Genomic DNA, 16,829 nt, shown 5'->3' with positions numbered 1-16,829 from the left:
GTCCAGGTGAAAAATTTTTGTTTTAACATTTTTTGTCAATAAAGTTTGGACAGATTTTTAATATTTATCGTTGTAGTCTTGCCTTTTTGTTGGCAAAAGAACAATCAATCATCAGCGTGGGTCTCTCACCTGGAGAAACCAATGCCATTACGGGTTCTATAGGTAGATTTGATCAGTGCATGTTTTTCAGCAGTACTGGTTCTATGTTTGGCAAGGGTTTCTTATTTTGGTAGAACATATGGGATATATCAAACATTAAGCAAATAGATCTTTGGTGTGGTTTATTAATGTGTAGTGTTATGTGAGTTACATTGCAGTGCGTTTGCACTTTTTTTTTTTTCATTAAAGTCTTTATCGAAGAATTTCACAAAACAATAGAATTATTAAAAAAAAACAATTGAGTTTGTGGGTTGGGAATGGCAGGAGAGGGAGAAGGGACGAGTAAACTCTCTGAAGCAGCAGAGAAAAACCATCATATCCAAGGGAACAATTAAACGACCAGTCAAAATAAAAGAATAAGCAAAATTGGTACAAAACCCAACTAGGAAAAGAGGGGAGAAAAGAAGGTGTAGTCACCCTCCTTAAAGTGCGGGGGGAATCTGCAGGGTAGCTGGAGTACAAGGGGGATTCAAAGGGAATAAGAAGAAGAGGGAGCTAAGAAAATAAGAATAAGGGAGGAGAGGGAGTACTGTTAAGGGAGTCATGAAGAAAGGGATCAAAGGCAGACTGGAAATCAGTAGAGTAATAAAAAGTGTCTGACCCAGAGGAGCCTGGTTGCACATTGTGTTGATTCAATCCCTGATACTATATTAATACACACTTGATTGCTGAAGATCAGCATAATGCCAAAACTTTTGCTTTCATAGAGATGGTCAACAATTATTTATGATCATTAGACTTCCAATAAACAACGCCTAGATGAATACCTTGCCTATTAATTCCTATGAAAGCCGTAAGTGTATATTCAATTTTTATACACACTGCTTCTGTATTTTGGGCTCCCTTTTCTTAAATGATGTCAAATATAGTTTATTGTATTCCTTTTATTGTATTGGTGTTGTTTATATATCTGAGGGTTCAATTATCTACTTTTTTTTATTTTGTCCTGATACATAAAACCATAGAATTTAAAGAGAGTTTTCTTTGTTAGGGGCATTCAAACTACTGACCATCAGTAGTGTCTGTAGCTATTGTCCATTACAAGATTTTAGCAACGGACACTAGCTGAACTGTCAGTAATCCGTTAAAGTTTGCATTCACTTCAATGGAATTTTATCTTATGTCCATTTGTGTCAGTTTGTGTCCCTTTACACCCCATCCTACATGCAGGACTTTTGTGTCCATTTAAAAAAATTGATTCTTGATGGACGGCAAGTGTTCATTTTTATTTTAACATTGAAGTCTATGGGCAATGGACTTCTAATGGACAGTTGCTGATAGCCATCAGTTACTGTCCGTTATTTTGTGTCCGTTTTCTCTGCATGCTCAGAAAGCAGAAACAAACCCCCCAAAAAACTCCAAAGACGGACAGTATAAAAAACAGACACTAGCTGACGCTCACTGATGCTAGATACTTATTTTTTTTTTTTACTGATCCATTAAATGGATTAGTTAGAAAAACGAACACATTAACATCAGTTAGTGTCCGTTAATGTCTGTTATGATGTGTGTCCGTTTTTTGTTTTTAACCTTCATAACGGAATCCAACGTTAGTTTGAATCATCCTTTTTCTCATGACTGTAGACCCATACACAATTTTGCCAAATGGTTTGTCACAATATCTTTATTATAATATAATATAAATAGTGCAAAATAAACAAACACAACAAACATGAACTAAATAAATGACTTAACTGGTTGACGACCGCCGGCCATAAATTTACGGCCGGCAGTCGTGGTCTCTGAAGTCCGGCCAATAGTAAAAATATAGCGGTTACTCACTGGTAACACCTTGTTCCATAACATACGGTTGGCGTTGAGCTCCGACCGGACGTTTTAACCCCTTGGATGCCGTGGTCAAATGTGACCGCAGCATCCAAGGGGTTCCCCCGAATTGCCACCCCCACCGGCACACCCCGGCGAGATCGGGGGGTGCCGGTATCTAGAATCTGCAGCCTGGGGTCTGACCAGAGACCCCAGGCTGCCTGGAGTCCCCAGTTACCTGGTTCATCCTACCAGGACCAGAGGAAGTCAGCCTATGCGTCTGCATAGACTGACTTCCTCTACAGACTGCAAGACATTCAGTCTGGGAGTTGGCTCTCCCAGCTCATCCCACAGCAGCCAGTATCACAGCAGCGGCAGCAGCCAGCTTTCCTGTGCACATGGAACACAGTGCACAGCATTCAGCTGGCTGCAGTGCCCACAAAGTGAGGCTCCCTGGCAACTGCCGGCAGCCTCGCTAAGCCCCGCCCACCACTCCCGCCACTGCGATCAACAGCAGCACCAACGCTGCCATGAAGATGGGGAAGGTAAGTAGCCTACCTCCCCCTCCCCTCACCTCCTGCATGTCTTATGGAGTGGGTTGTCCCCCACTCCATAAGATCCCCCCACCGAAAATAAGACATGTCCTATATTTAGGACGAGAATTTAATATAAGACACTGTCTTATTTTCGGGGAAAACACGGTAATTTATTCTCCAGAAATGAATATGCAACTGACTGTGAAAAGTGAAAATGTCAATTTTTCCAGTAATATTTAATTCCAATGCATAATGTGCCCAACTTGTATCATAGATGAAGGCTCCAAAAGCTTTTGTGCCCGGGAAACCCGGAGTTCCTCCCGGCTCTCACAGCACAGCGCGATTGGCTGTGCTGTGAAGAAGGACGTCTCTGGCTAAGTGTCAGAAACGCCCTTCTGACCATAGAAGGGCTACGGTACCGGGACCGTAAGCTCTTCACACTGGGCCCAGATCGGGAAAGCCGACAGTGCGCTGAACTCAGCGCACTGTCAGCTTTCCGACAGTATATAGAACTGCCTATGGGCAAAATGGTGAAAGGTCCTCTTTAACAGTTTTTGGAGTGTGTGTTTCTGCTGACACAAACTGGGCACAACATATCGGGTACTGAAATGGTGTATCTTTAGAAAGATTGCAATTTTCCCTTTTCAACATGAGCTACTCAATCATTTATTGAAATTAAATGAATGCAATACTCAAGGGTTAAAAATACTTGCTACCCTACTTGAGGGGTTTAGTTTCCAAAATGGGGTCACAAGTCTGCAGAGCCCACTTTACTGGCAATTCAGGAGCACTGCATAAGTGGCATGACATCCAAAAATCAAAATGCTTAAAAAAATAAAATAGTGCTCCTTCCCTTCTGTGCCCGGCTGTGCCCAAACAGCCATTTATATCCACTTATGACATTGAGTACGTTATCCTGGATACATCAGTGTCATACATGCGGGCATAAACTGCCATTTGGGCACACAGCAGGGCGCAGATGTGAAGAAGCTCTATGTGGCCTTTGGAACATAGATTTAGATTGTTGGACTTTGGACACCATGTCATATTTGCAGAGACCCTAAATTTGTCCCTACAAAATGGGGCCACTGGCACCTCCACAGATCTGCAAAAACAACATGGTGCCCAGAAAGTCCCTTTAAATCTGTACCCCAAAAGCTAAAAAGCACTAAACTCCTTCCCTTCTGAGCTCTGTTGTGTTCCCAAGCAGCAGTGTACACCCACATATATAACTTTTTTGTACCCAGGATAGCCCACTTAATAGTTTTATGAGTGTATGTCTCTGATGACTCAGAATGGGTACAATGTATTGCGCACCAAAATGGCATATTTCTTTAAAAATTTAAATTTTCACGTTGTACATTAATTTTTGGGAAGCATTTTTAGGCTCAAAATGATAATATTCCTTGTGAAATTCCTTGAGAGGCGTAAAACAGGGTCAATTTTGAGGGGTTTTCAATGTATTGGTACTTTAGGGGCTCTGCAAATGCAATATGCTACCTGAAAACTATTACAGCAAAATGTGCCCTCCAAAAGACAAATGGCTCTCTTTCCACTCTAGGCCTCACTATATTCCGATACTGCAATTCTCAACCACATATGGGGCATATCTGTGTTTAAGTGAAATTATGTAACACACTGTTGGGGTCCTTTTTCTTCTTTATACCTTTGTAAAAATATGGTGCTAAAAGTATGGTTTATTGGGAAAAAAAAGTAATTTTTAATCTTTACATCCCAATGCTAATATAATCTGTGAAACAACTGTAGGGTCAAAATGCTCGTTATACCCCTTAAGAAATTTCTTTATGGGTGTAATTTCCAAAATGGGATTCCATTGTATTGGTACTCTAGGGCCTCTGCAAATGAGACAGGGCACCTGAAAAATATTTCAGCAAAATCTGCCTTTAAAAAAGCCAAATAGCACTCTTTCCATTCTTAGCCCCACCACGTACCCATACAGCAGATTAGGACCACATATGGGGTATTGCCGTGTTCAGGAGCAACTGCTTTTCAAACACCCCATGTTGCTCCTTCCCTTCTGTGCACTGCTGTGCACATGCTCTGTATAATGGTCACTAGGAAGAATATGCAAATCTGTCTCCCAAGATGTAAACAGGGAGACAGTGCCTCTGTTATGCTGCCCTCTATAGCAAGCACCCTAAACAACATGCCCGACTTCCCAGAAGCCTTTGCTGCATGATTCGAGGTTATAACCAAATCAATTTCTCAGCTACGGACGGCAGAGTTTCTGTCTCTTTGGACTTCATCAGCGCAGCATAGAGCGAATTGATTTGGTTTAAGTGAGAGGCTGAAAGACCCTAACGTCTTTCCTTAGGGAGAGACCACCTTCCCAGGTGTGTGGAGACTTATACAGCCATAGTTGCTCCACTGCAAAGGAACATGGGAAGAATATGCAAATCTGTCTCCCAAGATGTAAACAGGGAGACAGTGCCTCTGTTATGCTGCCCTCTATAGCAAGCACCCTGAACATAATGGTCACTAGTACTACAGCTCTGCTCCTATTGACTTCAATGTTAGTGGCCCAAACAATTAGATATTTATGGTTTCTGGGTTGTTGGCCCCAACATGATCAGATACATTCTAATTAAATTTTTTTTCATACGGTTTGTCCACCCAAGCCTCCAGTTTCCCTAAATCCCTCTGTAGTATTATATTATTCTCCTCTGTGGTGAATACTTCACAGGGATTATCCCTGCAAATATTACAATTCTACACATTAACTATAGGGTCATTAAAGGAAATTTCTATCTCAAAGTTCTTATTTGCTAGATATAGCTAAATCTCTCTTCACTGTTTACAGCTGGATGGCTAGGCCTGCTACAGGTCGAAATGATTACTCAGTCCCTGCTCCTGGTCTCCATATTCTCCCTCTCTCTGCATACTGCTTTCAGTTTTTGAGCCCTGATAAGTGCTAGTAGAGTTTCTTGGAGCAGTGTCTCTGTTATCTGGATGTGTAAATCCCAAGATATTGATATTTTATATTGGAATGGTCAATCTTAGATATATAACCCATATTAATCTGGTAAATCCAGAAATAACTGTGCAGTAAGAGCTCCGTACCATAATGAACTGAAAACCAGGAAGAGCAGAGGAGACTGCAGGGTAGCTGAAAAAAACCAAAACCTTTAATATATTAAACAGAAGAGGGTTCAATACTGACTATAGATGTGTTACTTTTTCATATGAATTTAAATCAATATTTTTTATTTTACTGCAAAATGTACTTTAAAGTAATTAACCGTGTTTGAAGCTACCTCAAATGTAATTCTTGTTTCAGATTCTACTTCTATGATTAGCAAAGATCTTGGATCCATGTCACTTGATGAAGGACGGGGTGCGTGGCCTACAAACCTAGCAGTATAGTATAAGTGTGGGTTGTTATTTGAGTGCTTCATTAGTTTGTAGGTGGCAGCTATACAATATTTTATTTTTTTTTATGTTTTTTTTTTTCTCAAAGCTGCAGTTATTGTTCAAGATATCTATTTTAAGGTTTAAATATAATTCAGATTAATGAAGTTTATTAATACTATATTAATACACCCTTTGAATTCTAGAAATATTTCTAAAAACATAACTGCTGCTTACGAATTTCAGCATATTTTATGCACTAGAGCTATAAATCACAAAATATTAAAAGGGAGCATGATATCTAATAGTTTGCCTGTAATGCTATGTCTGTCTAACTCAAGTTTAAAGCATTTTGTTTGTATGTTCTTAATCTTCAGACCAGGGCCTCTGGTGGCAATGACAGGAGCAGGACTGTTCAAATTAAATGGATAAAATTCGTATTTTAAACTTAAAATATGATTTCTTTCTTGAGAATTCTCAAAATGTCCCAGTCTCAAGTGAAAATCGTTATCATTCACAGTGAGACCGCTTATCTGCAGGGTATTCAGTATATTCATCCATTCAGTACCATACTGTGACATATTTTCCTTTTGGCAACTAAACGTACTGTGATATCATAATAGATTAATAAAATGTTTCCACAAAATTTTATGTACTGCATAGTCAAAGGAATGTCATTCTTGCAAGTACAAGATAATGCCGATTGTGGATGCTAGCAAGTTATTACCGTATATACTCGAGTATAAGCCAACCTGAATATAAGACGAGGCCCCTACTGTATTTTCCGGCGTATCAGACTGGGCGTATAAGACGAGCCTCAACTTTTCCAGTTAAAATATAGACTTTGGGATATACTTTCCGTATAAGACTACCCCTCTTCTAATGCACATACAGTAAAAAGTAAAAAAACAAACAAACATCAGATTTGATTTCAATATGGTAAATTTAAATTCAAAAGCTTTAGCAGGAAAAGGCTGGTTGTCATCAAACATATAAACAATAACATAGCATTACACATTGCTATTCATGTAAGTGGCCTTTCATATAATATATACACTGCTTGCTGGCAGCTTTCCACTTTGACTTATAAATGGTGGTCCTGAGTGTGGGACACCCATCTATGATACCTATTAGAGATGAGCAAGTAGTGTTCGATCGAGTAGGTGTTCGATCGAATACTACGGTATTCGAGATACTCGTACTCAATAGAACACTACTAGCTGTTCGATGCAGAACCAGCGTTGATTGGCAGAATGCTATACATTCTGCCAATCAACGCTGGTTCTTCTCTTACCTTTAGGAGTCTTCTCCGTGCAGCGTCCCTGCGGCGTCTTCCGGCTGGAATTCACTCTGCCTAGGCATGCCCTCGCATGCGCGGTCGGCTCTGCCTAGGCCCCGATGCCTAGGCAGAGTAAATTCCAGCCGGAAGACGCTGCGGGGGCGCTGCGCCGGGAGAAGACTTCAAGGGGAATCCAGTCCGACCGTCACTCGTGGACTTGGTAAGTATAATGTTATCGAATTTTGCGTACCCCTGAAACAAGCTTTTCCCCCTATAGACTATAATGGGGATCGAAATCCGTTCGAACAGCCGAACAGTGTGCGACTGTTCGAATCGGATTTCGAACCTTGGACATTTTAGTGTTCGCTCATCTCTAATACCTATTATGTTGGGTTCACATATATAAATTGAGCCCAAACGATTCTTTTATGTGGGAGCAGGACATAACTGATGACATTTTCATGCACTTTGTGTGAAAAATTTCAAAAATTAAAATTGTCGGAGTTTTCGGGTGCAGTAGTTGGGTGCTGGGAAAGGGGAGAGGGTGTTTTGATGGTCTGTCTGCCCCTTCCCTGAGCTTGAGGACTGTTTTTTTTTTTTTTTTTTTCCCCACTTGGAATTCAGCCTGGCTGAATATAGGGCATCTGCAGTGCTCCTATTAACCCAGACACAGGGATATCTAATGTATATGTGTTTCACAGCAATTTTCTATTTTTATATGTATTCTAGGGAAAGGAGAGATTTAGAACTTTTATTTACTTTTATTTTTTTATTATTTTTTTTAAAGCTGCTTTTTTATTCACTATTTTATGGGAAATTCTATACATTACTATTGGGGCTGGTCATAGACCCCCCTCCCCCCTCAAATTTTTTTTTTTTTTTTTTTTGCTTGACTCAAGTATAAGCCGAGGGGGCTTTTTCAGCACAAAATCTGGATTTTAGCCTTCTAACTTGCTAAGCATATGAGAAAAGGAAATATGGCTGTCCAAATGTACCTGCATCTGGCTCTTTGTTCTTAAAGATAATATCTGTTCAGGCATTAGTCAGCCCTCTAGCAAGTATTTTTTTTTTCTTGAGTCATTAAATTGTCTGTTTTTCTGTTTTAGCTCTTATGTGAAAATTCTCCCATTACCTTCACAAATGTTAGCAGCAGTTTATGCAGTTTTCTGGACCTGTGATGACTTTATCTTCACAGCTGCCAGAAGCACAGACAAGGGTTTCATGGTGAAGCATGGAGCAATCGGCTCTTGACTTCATTACTGTATTCAAATCCAGAGCTGAATTTAGCTTCTCAGCTGCCTCAAGGAACTAATAGAAATGGGCCGCCCACGCAAAAAAACCCAACCTAGCAATCTTTGTTTCCGTGATGGGGGTTCTCCTAATTAATATTGTAGGCTAGACACCCCCATTGACAGATCAAAAATACCTCTTATTTTACCCACACACAGTGTAATGTATCCTTTACACATTATAATGTACCCTTTATTGGCACCCTTACAATATATTGCCCCTTTACTGACCCCCGCACAGTGTATGGCCCCCTTTACTAGTCCCCACATAGTATACTGCCTCATTTAATGCCCACACAGTATAGTATCCCTTTTGAGACCCCCACACATATTATTGTCTGCTTCTTCTTTTTGGCCCCCACACAGTATACTGACCTTTCATGGCGTCACCAAAGGTCCTTTAACCCACTAGGATTTAGCATCTACCTTTTTAGCCTATACCCTACGCTCGCCCTGTCAGAGATAGAGAGCTGGATGTGGCCCATGGGTCGTACAATGCCTGGATCTGCCTTAGAGTGTAATAAGGCGAGGCCTTGGGGTAGATGAGGAAAAATAACAAACACATATTCTATAGTTATATATACATATACTAATAATCAAAATCTTAAACACCTTGCCTCACCTCTCCTGGGCATCTTTGTGGCATCAGCAGTACCTGATGTCCTGCTGAGGCCTCTGTCTGATGTCATGCAATATTCAATCCTATTAATATTATAAAGGTGAAAGTTTGTGAGTTTGGATGTTTGTGGGTTTGTGTGTTTGGATGTTTGTTCCTCAATTACGCAAAACCCACCCTAGCGATTTGGCTGAAATTTTCCACAAACATAGTTACTACACTGGATTGCGCAGTAGGCTACTTTTCGTCACAATAGCGCACATACGTTTTTCCCAGGACCCACACAAAACCCAAACTCACATCACTATCTCTGCAATCTCACACACTTTGGACCATAGCAAGCCACAAAATTCATATTACCCTCTACAGCAGAGGTCAGCAACCCCTGGCACACGTGCCAAGAGTGGCACTTCTGCCATATTTCACTGGCACACCAGCAGCATAGGACCTGCAAGAGTTAAATGAAGTCTGAGCGTCCCTTCAGTGCTCTACTAGAGCTGAGGCATAAGGACACTCCCCTTTGAGAGGGGTACAGGAAACCCAGGGGGTGGAGCTTAATCTCTCAGGTCTGTGCCTGCTATAGTGGTCTGCATCCTGCAAAGATTCCCCGAAGAGGAGAGGAAGCTGCTAGCAAAGTGAAACTGAAAAACACACAGGTACATAGGATTACTGTTCTCATTAATGTCAGGCATTTGGGGTTATTAGTTTAGTGTTAGTAACTCCATGTGCCTCACATTAATAGGAATTTACCCACTTCTACAATCACCGCAGACGAAGTCGCGGGTACCAGCTAGTTATTTATATTTGCAAAAATGTTTAACATTTAATTATCTACAAATTTAAAAATAGTTATGTACATGGGAATACCCCTTTAAGAATGCTACAGCGCCCTCTAATGCTTCCTCTAAAGTGCCCTGCAGCATTCTTCAGTGTTCGCAGCCTGGAGTCAGAAGTGAAGGTGTGATACAACAAGAGGCTGGACTGAAAAGGTGTGGAGATAGGTCAGTAAAATATTAACTTCCTACTTGTTGGAATACGCCACGTAGTGGCTGATTAAAAAAAATGCCACCCCTCACATTGTGTCAGGAGATGACTCCTGAAGCTGACGCCTAAGGTTTGCCTCATGGCAAGTGCAGCCCCATTCCACTTTAGTATACCTCCATGTAGAATACCGTATTTTTCGGACTATAAGACGATATAAGATAAGAGATTTCCCCCAAAATTACGGAGGAAAATTAGGGTGCGTCTTATAGTCCGAAGACAGAGGAGGAGTAGTGGAATTGCATCACCGGAATTGTATGGTTGTGCTCCTACCACCGCTGGTTTTCTGCAGCGGCAGGAGCATGGCAATAATGCGGGCCCTGGCACCTGTGCCGGCGGCTAAAACCCTCCCCGGCATCCGTCTTTCTATTATAGTGAATGCCGGGTCTGTAAGTAATGGTCGCCATAATAAGGAGACGTCGGAGCTAGTGATCAGAGATCGCAGGCATCAAAGTCCTCCCCCAAAGTTTAAAATGAGCCCCGGGGCCTTGCCCCACCAGCCGCATACCTTTAGAATTGCAGGCTGGCTCCTGTGCGGCGAGGTCGACCTGTTCCAGTGACAGGTGGAAGCCTAATGAAGGCTCCCAGGCCTGTCATGGCAATATTACTATCGCAGCTAGTCTATGATCAGCCGCAATAGTAATGTACAGAATCTCCCATAGACAGCAAATCAAGTGATTGCAGGTTCAAGCCCCCTAGGTGAGGCTAATAAAATAGTAAAAAAAAAAAAAAAAAACTTTTAAAAAAATATAATAAATAAATAAAAGTTCACCTAAATTACCTCCTTTTCCTAGAATACATATAAAAGTATAAATTTACTGTGAAACACATACACATTAGGTATCCCTGTGTCCGAAAATGCCCTGTCTACTAATATTTTTCCTGTACAGTGAACGTCAAAATCAAAAGTGCTAAACCGCTGTGTTTTTCTCACCGTTTTGCCTCTGATTTAAATAAAAGGTGATATAAGCAATAGACATTTCCCAAAATGGTATAACTAAAAAGTACAACTGGCCCCACAAAAAAAGCTCTATGCATCCCCGTACAGCTGCAGGGTCACCTATCAATGTGGCCTTGCAGCCGTTGCAAAACTACAACTCCCATACATTAAATATTTTACCATTTTTTGCATGAAAATTTTTTTTACCCTATTTTTCTCCTCTAAAACCTAGGTGTGTCTTATAGTCCAGTGCGTCTTATAGTCCGAAAAATATGGTATATGTTACTAAAGTAATTTAAAATTTTATGTGAGATTTTTTTTTTTTTTAAACTCTTGTTTAATTACCATAAGTAAATAAGTGATATATAAAGTTCTTGCTTAAATAGGGGCCACACGGTGGCTCAGTGGTTAGCACTGCAGCCTTGCAGCGCTGGAGTCCTGGTGTTCAAATCCCGCCAAGGGCATAAAACCATCTGCAAGGAGTTTGTATGTTCTCCCCGTGTTTGCATGGATTTCCATCCCATATTCCAAAAAGACATACTGATAGGGAAAAATGTACATTGTGAGCTCTATATGGGGCTCACAATCTACATTTAAAAAAAAAAAAAAGTTCTTGCTTAAATAAATGAAGAATAGGAGAACATTGGCATCTATTTACTTATGTTATATGTGTATTACCAAGAATATAGGAAAAAGTAACAGTCAGAAAAACACAAGAAAATCACTAATATATAAAACAATACGATTTATTAATCATAAATATAAAATCACAATCCAATAAATTAGCAGGGCAACAGATGAAACATATGCCAAAGACACAGTAAGACACTTACTTTGTCTTTGGCATATGTTTCATCTGTTGCCCTTTCTAATTTATTGGATTGTGATTTTATATTTATGATTAATAAATCGTATTGTTTTATATATTAGTGATTTTCTTCTGTTTTTCTGACTGTTACTTTTTCCTATATTCTTGATGTATGCAATGTGAAGTCAGCTTGTAATTGTTGGAGGTACCATGTGTGATATGTGTATTACCAATCATCATCATGTGCGTATAAAAGAGCTTCTTGTTCTAGTTATGAATTCACAGATCCATATGGGCATTGACCAAGTTATTGTTGTTTTAGCTGATGACTTTTAGATTTAGACTTTATTGCATGTGAGGTCATTTACATTCATATCAAGTGAATGGTGAATTAATTACAACTATTTTCATACAGAGTCTCTATATACACATACAATTTCACTGGCTTTGCAGTAAGGGTATATTCACATGGTGAAATCTGGGCTGATTTTAGGACATTGTGACTATAAGTGCACGGCTCAGTCTAGCTGCAGAATCCACGGCAAGTAACAAGTGATGGAAAACTGAAGGGGGCCGGAGGTGGAAGTCCATCTCAACCTCTTTTGATTTTCCAACATCTAAATGGACCCTAATTGAACAATCGGCTGCCAAGTATTACTTGACTTATTTTGAGCCAGAATTTTAAGATGCAATTTTGTTGCATTTAAGCTGTGACCTTCTTTGAGAAGCTGTGCCCATGTGTCTAGTAATTTGGAAAAAGCTTATCTGAAACTAGATGTACTAAAGACGAGTTACATGTACACCAATATCGAGCCGCAACCACTATAGTAAAACTGGGTCAGTGTTCTTTGTTGTTTTTGTTTTATTTAATTACTGCATGTTTGTTAATTGTAGTCATTTATAATAGTAATAAGGGAGCCTTCACGCAGAGTAAAGGCTTGCTCATTTTGGCAAAATACACATGTAAAAAATACACGTGTAAAAATAAGACTCCTATTGACTTCAATTACATTTTACACGTGTAAAATACACGTGTACAATGTCATTGAAGTCAATGGGAGTCTTATTCTTAGGGTGCATTCACACTGAGTAAACGCTAGCTTATTCTGAACGTAAAACACGTTCAGAATAAGCGGCGTCTAAAGCAGCTCCATTCATTTCTATGGGAGCGGGGATACGAGCGTTCCCCATAGAAATGAATGGGCTGCTTCTTTCACTCCGTGCAGTCCCATTGAAGTGAATGGGGAGTGCCGGCGTGTACGCTCCGGCATGAGCAGAGCTTGCCGTATACGCCGGCACTCCCCATTCACTTCAATGGGACTGCACGGAGTGAAAGAAGCAGACCATTCATTTCTATGGGGAGCGCTCGTATCCCCGCTCCCATAGAAATGAATGGAGCTGCTTTAGACGCCGCTTATTCTGAACGTGTTTTACGTTCAGAATAAGCTAGCGTTTACTCAGTGTGAATTCACCCTTACACGTGTATTTTTTACATGTGTATTTTGCCAAAATGAGCGAGCGTTTGCTCCGTGTGAAGGCTCCCTTAAAGTCATTTTTATGTGTTTTAGCTGAGTAATCCGAATAAATAATTGCTGGGTTTGCAAAGCACTTTCTTAAGTTAATAACTGCATACTTTTTTGCAAATCTATTCTCCAGGATGTAATTAGGAGAACAGTGCCTCTGTATGCTGCGCTCTAGGGACATCCTTTTTGGAATAGAAATACTAATTTGGCAATAAACCCCGCATCATGTCAGTAGGCTTATTAACTGAATCATGCATGATGTTAAGGGGGCTGTCCCTAGAGGGCAGCATACAGAGGCACTGTTCTCCTAATTGCATCCTGGAGAGTAGATTTGCATATTTTTTACCCAGAATCCCTAGCCGAGCAGGAATGACTTGTAAGTTTCCGTACGCCTATGTAGGCACACACTCTCCCTAATGTGTATGATTATCCCCTGACCCTACTTTTTTGCAGTAAGGCTGGGTTCACATGACACATTTCTGATGAAAAAGTGCATGTATTTTCATATAGAAACTGCATGCTTTAAAAACAATCTTGCACCAAACATGTGCCTCAATATCTTACCTTCGTAGAGGGTATGATAAATAACTCCCAATGTGTTAGTCATTACTGTCATGAAAAAGCATGCAATTCTTAATTAATTGGACTGCATTGTCAGACACAGCCGCATGGATGTGACTGTTGTTCTTCTTGTTGCTAATTTTGTGGCTACTGGGGTTGGAAATCAAATGGATGACAAAGATAAGACATCAAAGTTTTGGAGTGTGTCAGCAGGAAAATTGATATTGGACTGATGACAGTACCTTTGTACGGCTGCTTCTACATTTTTCATAGATGCATTTCTTATTTTCCATTGCAGCTCCATTTTTATAAAAATCTACTTTTATTTTTGCAGAAATTAGATGAAAAGGGGTTTAGGGGTGTTTCTTCTCCTGCTGGATCTTCACTCTGTTCTAAATAGCCTCCCCTAACCGCCGTCCACCTCTTCCCTTCATTGCTTGAGTAATTTCTTCAACTTTTTTATACTTTCTCTGCAATTCAGGCTGGTTCCCTAGAGCAGAAAGTGAAGCTCCAATCCCCAGCAGGAGAAAAAACACCCCTAAGGGCTCGTTCACATCTGCGTTGTGAACTCCGTAGTTCAGGTTTCCGTTTCCTGCCTAAAACAGAGGCAGGAGACGGAAACCTACAGGAGTCTCTCTCACCCATTCATTTGAATGGGTGAGAGAGATGTCCGGCTGTGAGCGGCGGTGAGCGTTTTAGGCTCTCCGCCACGAAACCGGGTTTTATAATCCGGACACAGAGTTGGACATGCAGTACTCTGTGTCCGGATAAAAAAAATCCGGTTTCGCGGCGGAGAGCATAAAACGCTCACCGCCGCTCACGGCCAGACCCGGTCTGAGCTTTCCGACTTCTGGCATGCAGAAGACAGAAAACTCAGAACGGACAGATGAACGCAGGTGTGAACCTAGCGTAAAGCCCTTTTCAGCTAATTTGCATAACATAATACACTGATTTTCATGAAAATGGAGCTTCATTGAAGAATAAGAAAGACATCTATGGGAAATGTAGAAGCTGCCCTACGAAGTACTGTCAGTCTGATGGTTTTCCTGCTGACGGACTCCCTTTAAATCACAGAAAACCTCCTTATAGTACTGTATGTATACTATTTTTCCTTTTTATTGTAGTTTGTTACTGATAAGATAAATATTGTCTCCATTTTACTTTAGTTCTACTTTACTTCTTTCCTAGTTCATTTCTGCAAGCTTTCTTACCCTTGAAGGGAAGAATAGTCTGGTATTTTGCAGTTCTACTATATAAAAAATATTTTCCATATCATCAATGTGTTAGTAACTGTTACTGGAGTGATCAAAATAAATTGGTAATGGACCACTGTGAAAGCAATGACCCAGTGAGTTGTTTTGGTTTTTTTTTTTTTTTTTTTTTTCCACTTTTGTATTGTGAAACTGTTCAGCCTGATTGCTTTTCAATCAACTTTTTTTTTATTTTTAATACATGGACTTCAAACCTACCATGATTATTTTAAGACAAAATAAATAAGTAATTTATATTTTCTTAAATTATTCAGAATTTTCTTTATTCTTATAAATTGTCATGTGAGCTTCCTTTGCAGAAAACTTAGTCATCTCACCTGTGCTACATTATTCAAATATTACCTTTTTTTGCTTCTTCCATTTATTTCCCCCTATATTTTAGCTTAAGCTCTTGCACTCACATGTTAAACTAACAAACATAACCATATTCAGATGTGTAGACAATTAAAAGTTATATATTTTCAAAATCTAAAAAAGTAGTGACAGTCTTTCGTCTTGATCGGGTGCCAGTGTATATAACTGTGAATCTAAGAACTTTCTGTGATTTTGAGATGATTTTCTTAGTGTGGGCAGGTTATCAGGCATGGTCTCTACATGAGAAGATAACCTGGCTACAATAAGGAAATCATGGCTGATTTTCTGATCATAGAAAGTTCCTGCATTCTTGGTTATATACATTGGCAACTTATGAAGACAAATTGTGACCACTAAGATAGGAGAGAAAATCTTTAAAACGTTTTTTTTTTTTTATGTTTGGTAAAAATGTTTAAGTTTTAATTGTCTTCGATTTTAAATATGTTTATGTTAATGGACTTTACGCATGGAATAATAGTTATGATTATGTTAAGAATTGACCCTTTTTTACTTTATTTTATTCTTACAGAAAGTGCCAAAAGCAGTCCTGGAGCTGAGACAAGTGAACCTGTATTGCAATTACATTACAGTACAGAAGGAACTACGACAAGTACAATAAGACTAGACTTTACAGATGAATGGTAAGAATCTACGTTGTTCAAAATACTTTAATTGTATGATCTTAAGATTTTTAATAACATAAATTACATTTATGTGTGTATTGATAAAAAATATATTTAGAACAATTATAATCAATTTTGATAGGCTAAAAAAAATAAATGTTTAAACATTTTATACCTCCTGTTACCAGGAAACTCGGAACCTTCAGTTGAGCCTCATCATACCTTGATATTTTATGAATAAGCAATTGAGAATAAAGAGCAATGGGATATGCGAGAGTCTTCAGGAGCTCTGTATTTAGGTTTGAATGCCAGAATACAGATCCTTTTGGAGGATCTAGAATCAGGGCTATTGAAGTTGGGGGAAAAAAAGTTGCTGACTCAAAATTAAATGATTAGTTATTTTTAATTATATTATGCAGCTATTAATGTATAATTAATTAGATGCAAAGTTTGTTGATGATTCTTACTGCTTCTGACTGACTGTGGCTGTCAGCCATATGTGAAGAAGTCGGAGTAGGAGTCAGACAGTCAGGTTATGTTAAAGTAGTAGGGTCAGACATTGTGGTTTGGGTTACTGACTTCTTTGGCGTGTTTGCCATCCCCCATTGTTCTTAAAGTTTAATATTTATGAATATGTATATATAATATATTGCTGTAAATACTTTTTGACGGTCAATTACAACTAATGTTCTTTCA

General features: G+C 39.5%; 1 protein-coding gene across 6 annotated transcripts in view; it reads left to right on the top strand.

Moving 5' to 3' along the window:
* Positions 1-16,829, top strand: part of DCAF6 (DDB1 and CUL4 associated factor 6) — a 196,827-nt gene that overhangs the window by 109,509 nt on the left and 70,489 nt on the right. For 5 of the 6 annotated variants that reach the window (XR_012715055.1, XM_075264278.1, XM_075264275.1 and 2 more), the window contains exons 12-13: positions 5,758-5,814; positions 16,040-16,151. Coding sequence is in view for 5 of the 6 variants with exons in the window: in XM_075264278.1 (XP_075120379.1) it covers positions 5,758-5,814; positions 16,040-16,151 (169 nt within the window). In the remaining variant the exon portion in view is untranslated. The remainder of the gene's footprint in view (positions 1-5,757; positions 5,815-16,039; positions 16,152-16,829) is intronic. The other variant, XM_075264279.1, reaches the window with a different exon arrangement.

Source organism: Leptodactylus fuscus, chromosome 2 (genome assembly GCF_031893055.1).
Source record: "Leptodactylus fuscus isolate aLepFus1 chromosome 2, aLepFus1.hap2, whole genome shotgun sequence".
Lineage (NCBI taxonomy): Eukaryota > Metazoa > Chordata > Amphibia > Anura > Leptodactylidae > Leptodactylus > Leptodactylus fuscus.
This window is presented reverse-complemented; position numbering and strand designations above follow the sequence as displayed.